Below are 5402 nucleotides of genomic sequence, written 5' to 3'. Positions count from 1 at the left end.
TCTTGGAAAACTGTACAAAAATATCTTAAAACTGTGTCACGTGATTGATATTATTAAAATAAAAGTGCACTTTTGTATTTGCGTACGTACAGTCAGCTCCATAAATATGTATACACTTATAAAATTTTAGAAACTTGTATAGGTCTTCATTTTCACTAATACGTATGAACTAATTCGTCAATGATATGTCATGGTCCGAAGAATATAGATGGAAGCGCTGAATATATTTTCGAAACCGAAGCGTATACTAGTTTTTAAAGTTTGTATACATATTTATGCAGCTGACTGTACCATTGTCGCCTCTTATAAGATTTTAATATTATCAAATTTTAACATTGAACTTGTGGTAATGTCACGTGACCTTTCGTGTGTTTATATTATTCTCGTAACAGTATTTCGATTTGTAGTATTAAATTCGTCATTTTTCAAATGTCGTTTCGTCAAATCGTCATTTTTAGGGTTTCGCGGAGTGATTGTCGATGGCCAGACCTTTGTTAAGGTCTATGGTTTGTTTAGAATTTCGAATTGATGATGGATTGTACTCAATAAAATAAATTTCTAAATCATTAGATTCCTCGTGTGTTTTATTCATATTCCTTCCTATTTACACTAAAGAACTAAGAAATGTAAAGAGTTTTCCCATAAAATTTCAATGTTTCAAATAACTTAAACACAGGACAACTCTTTTATACCGCGACTCTAGCGCTCGTAGATTTTTGAGAGAAATCCCAACTTCTAAAACAGTAGTTTCCAGAGGAGGAATATTCTCTTTATACAAAAAACTCTGAATTACTTAGAATTTATTATAATACATATATGCATCTAAACGAGCCATAACAAAATATATAATTATATATCTATACAGATCTTTTTATAGTTTGATCTCCTTCTCCCCCCTCAACACTTGACTCAGCATCTGGTTGCAGAGAGCGGCGTAAGGGTTCATTTCCACCACCTGATAGATACAAAAACATAAATAACATGATAATGTTTAAGTTTAACACATTAACGGATCAAGTCAAAATAAAAGGACATGACAATTTTTGATTAATGGAGAAAACTAAATCTATGTTTATCCTTTCTTAAGGAAATTTAAAATGGAGGAGAAATCTAATAGTATTTAGAAATCAAAAAAAATGTATGAATACTAATACAACCACCACTTTTACGTCGATAAAAATAATTATTGATAAAATTTCAGATCTCTGTTTTATAAATAGGTATTTATTTCCAGTATTATGTATACTTACCTGTTTCTTAGCGAAGCTGCTACCGATAGTAGCGGCCTCTGTAAAAGCAGCGCGCGCCTCGTCGTCTGCTCTGCGCTTGCGCAGCACTACGCCGCGCTGACAGAGCGCGAGCGCGCGCGCACGGCACCGCTGGCCCGCTGTCAACTGTAATGCTCGATCTAAGTCCGACATCGCCTCTGGCAAGGACAAGATAGAGTTGCATTTCATTATCATTGTATAACCCTCGAAAGTAGTCTAACTTGATCCAGAGTTGAACAAGACCCGGCGGAGATGTTAGATGGCGGCAAAGTTAAAGTTTCATAGTAGAAATGTTTATTTAAACCAGGAAAATTTTGATCGGAATTTACGAGTAAAACAACTATAAGAAACTCTAGACTATATGACGCAAGTTTACTAGTCGATAAAGAACATAAGTAAATGCATTAAATTCAATATTTAATTTAATGTCAACAGTACGTAATTATTTCATAAATCATAACATGATACGAATCAAAACAAACACACTAAATTCCTCTTGGAATTTACAGAATAAAGAAGTTAAGGAAAATAAAACCAAAGGTTATAAATCGATTAAATACAATTATCTTTATCCTTATACCGCTCTTTGTAATCGACCCAACAGGTTTTCGTCTAATTGACCAATAAAAAGAAATAAAATATTATATTTAATTGAGTAAAAAAAGCTTCGAGCTAATTTGGTATCTTTCCTCTTATATTTGGTTTTCTGTGAACCTAAACAAAGCTGCAGATGTTTATATTTTGCGTAAAATTAACGTAAAGTATAATATGAATAGCTTTATAAAATTAGTGTCAGTCAATTGTTTGTTTGTACCATCGTCTTTCAGCATTAACCGCAGCAGCTGAGCCCTGTCGTTGTAGGCGGCGGGGCTCTCCGGCGCGGCTTTCACTGCCTTGTTCATCTCTTCCAAGGCTTCCTCCAGTTTGCCGGCTTCAGCCAACTGTGCACCGTGGAATCTCAGCGACTTTGATTCCAAATATTCTGGTGTTGATGGCTCTGGTAATAAAGATTATATCAGTAACTCCTAAAACTTGAAGGACGCACGTTGACATAAAAAATCAAAATTTTAAAAGGGGAAAAATATTACGAAATCTTTAGTTTAAGTTACCTCGTTGTAATCTCAAGCACAAGTATCAAGCACGAACAGTGCAATAAAATATGCATATATATTTGTGTCAGAAGTTGTGATTAGGATCAGTTATGAATTTATTTATGGAATTGATGCAATAGTGTTGGTCAATTTTTTCCTTACCGTGAAATTCCACTGTTCTACCACCGGTATAAAAACATATTATATCTCCGCTTTCTCCGAACGTAAATAAGTGTTAGACTTTACAAATCCAATTAAAAAAGAAGTTACTTTAAATTGTGTAATTATTTTGTTGTAGTGAGCTATTCTCCTAATTTCTTACTAGAACTTTTATAAAAATTTACCTTTAAAGTCCTGACCAATTATTTTTCAGCGCAATTTTTTTTTTACATTCCGTCACATTTGTGTATTTATTAAACATAACATAAGATGACTTACAAAAGCTCTAGCTTAAGTTAGTTCTTTATTTGTTTAGAAGATATAAAAAAAAACAAAGCATCAAATTAAATTATCTAAAAGTTGTTAAATACCTGGTTCATCATCTTGGAAATTATCTTCATCATCGGCAACATCACCGATGACCGCTGTTGGGTCGAATATACTTCTCAACACCGCCCTGTCTCTCTCACTTAAGTTCTCTAATCCCGACATAATTACTTGATATTTATTTTATAACGTTTAAAGCTAGTGAACCGTTTCAACGATTGAGTCGTACTGAACCAAGAATGTTGTTGAAACTTGTTTTTCGAGGCGTTTATTAACATATTTGATAAATTATCTTGCTGGATATTCCATAGTAATTTAGTAAACACGCAAAGCTTGACTTTTAGTGTAAATAAGGTAGACAGAACAGTTATTTGTTTACAAATATTTTAGTGGCGTAGTATTTATTAATTAAAAGACAAAAGTCTCTGAAAGATATGTGTACTGTGATTTTATGATATAAACTCGTGGAATCGAATCTATATATCGTTTAGATTAAAATAAAAGAAATAGAAACAGCAAGATCGTGTGTATTTCACTTAGTTTGATTATAAATGATTATTGTAATTTGTCCAGGTTTCATGACGATATGGTGTCGTAAAGATTTGAATGAGCAAAAAAATTTGTCGTGAGTTTCCACTGCTGAAACATATCGTTATGCATTTTACTGATGATTGATTGTTTGTATATTTAATCGTTTTGAAATCAGCTGAAAAGGATTCAATTAGAGAAAGAAAACAAGAAAAATTACTCATAAATACTTTTAACAAATGTTTAATAATGTTCTTGGTTAAAATATAAATTCATAACCTAATTTACTTACAGAATAATATGCAGAGAGGGATACAGTCGATTTACGATATAAAACACGTGTTAAAACCATTCCTTTTGTCTATAGACAGGACAACAGCTTCCTAACTAGGAACCATCAGTCTTGTCTTACAAAACAACATCTATGTACAACTCACGGCCCAGTTATGACACAAACAAATTTACAAAAATATATTTTCTTTTTATTAAAAGAAACTATTTTAAATTCAGAGTATGAATCTTCGTATACTAAAGTTAACAATTAGAATCACTTACCGTAGGTTTCTGAGACAAAAATATCTGTTTAAAACAAATAGTTATCTTTGTTTTGTCAAAAATAATGAAGCAAAGAGGACAGTATGTTTTATACAGAGTTTTGATCTCAAAAACGTACGGTAATAAATTCAAAACAGAACACGTTTTTTTCTTTGCCATACTTTATTGCATGTTTTATCCTTCAATTGTGTACAATTCGATATTAACTTGAGACGACAGTTATAATAAGTATATACATAATGGCGTCAATCAGTCTACATATAAATATATTTTGGCACGAGTTTTTAAAGATACAACATTCATTAAATTATTCAAAATTTCGTGAGACATTATACTAAACTGATATTTAAAAACCGGCTAAACACTCACAATTCACAAACGTCGTGAGTGACGGGCCACGTCCGCGAAATAATACCAGTACAACTCATCCTGATGAAGGGCCCCCGATGGGCTCGAAACTAGTCGGTGCCGCCATCGGACGAATATACGTGAGTGTTTAGCCGTTTTTATATCAGTTTGATATACCATTCGTAGATATTTTAGCGTGAAATTACACTACCGAATATTCTATTTAAAAAAAATACGACCAATTGAGAACCTCCTCCTTTTAGCAGTCGGTTAAAAACCATTTTGTTCTGTTTTTTTTCTAATCAATTTGACGACGATATGCAAACAAAATGTCAAAATATTTATTGTCAAATTAAGCTTAGGTTAGGTTAGGAAAATGACATCTGTCGTCATATAAACTTCAAAATAAGAATTATTAGGCATTTTGCCTAAATACTTATCATTGTAAAAATTGTTAATTTGCCTAGATTGGCAGTCACTGAGCCGTGTTTAAAATTAACATATCTACAATATTTGAAACATTCCCTTAAATAAATTTAATAAAAAAAAGTGTTAACTTGTATAACATTCTTAACATTTAAAGTACTTCATATAATATTTACACAAAGTTTAGTTTAAAATGACCATTATGTAAAAATATATCTTCAAGTCATCGTAAAGATCCTATTTACAAAAATAGGGTTTTTATCTAAGCTCACATTTAAAAATGTTGCATGCCTCATTAAAAAAATAAATGAAAAAAAAGAAGTAATAAATAATTGGACTAATTTTTATTATCTATGGTTCTATTTAGTGACATGTCTATTTTCTTAATCCCTTTCCATAGATATAAAAAGTAAATCCATTTAGTATTGTCACATTATGAAATATAAATGCATTGTAAACACAACACAAAACCATCGCTCATATTGTAAATGCCAATATTGATAAATACAAATTAAGAGAATTGAGTTATGTCATGTCACTTATGACTTTTATGTCACCTACTGACAAACTTATCTAACCCGGTGGGGATAAATGAAACTAAATAATACTCAAACAATGATTTCTAGTTCGGTGACCGTAGGTTTCTAAGACCAAAATACCCATTTTAAACATATATATTTTATACAGAGATTTTATCAGA

General features: G+C 31.6%; 1 protein-coding gene across 1 annotated transcript; it reads right to left on the bottom strand.

Annotated features, from left to right (window-relative positions):
- Positions 1-720: 720 nt before the first annotated feature.
- LOC106127233 (tetratricopeptide repeat protein 36) lies at positions 721-3087 on the bottom strand. Its single transcript, XM_013325309.1, has 4 exons — positions 2890-3087; positions 2083-2265; positions 1251-1426; positions 721-955 (listed from the first exon to the last, which is right to left on the bottom strand). Exons 1-4 carry the CDS (start codon positions 3008-3010, stop codon positions 872-874), a joined length of 564 nt encoding a protein of 187 aa, XP_013180763.1. The 5' UTR covers positions 3011-3087; the 3' UTR covers positions 721-871.
- Positions 3088-5402: the final 2315 nt, after the last annotated feature.

Source organism: Papilio xuthus, unplaced genomic scaffold (genome assembly GCF_000836235.2).
Source record: "Papilio xuthus unplaced genomic scaffold, Pxut_1.1 DF824888.1, whole genome shotgun sequence".
Taxonomy (NCBI): Eukaryota; Metazoa; Arthropoda; class Insecta; order Lepidoptera; family Papilionidae; genus Papilio; species Papilio xuthus.
This window is presented reverse-complemented; position numbering and strand designations above follow the sequence as displayed.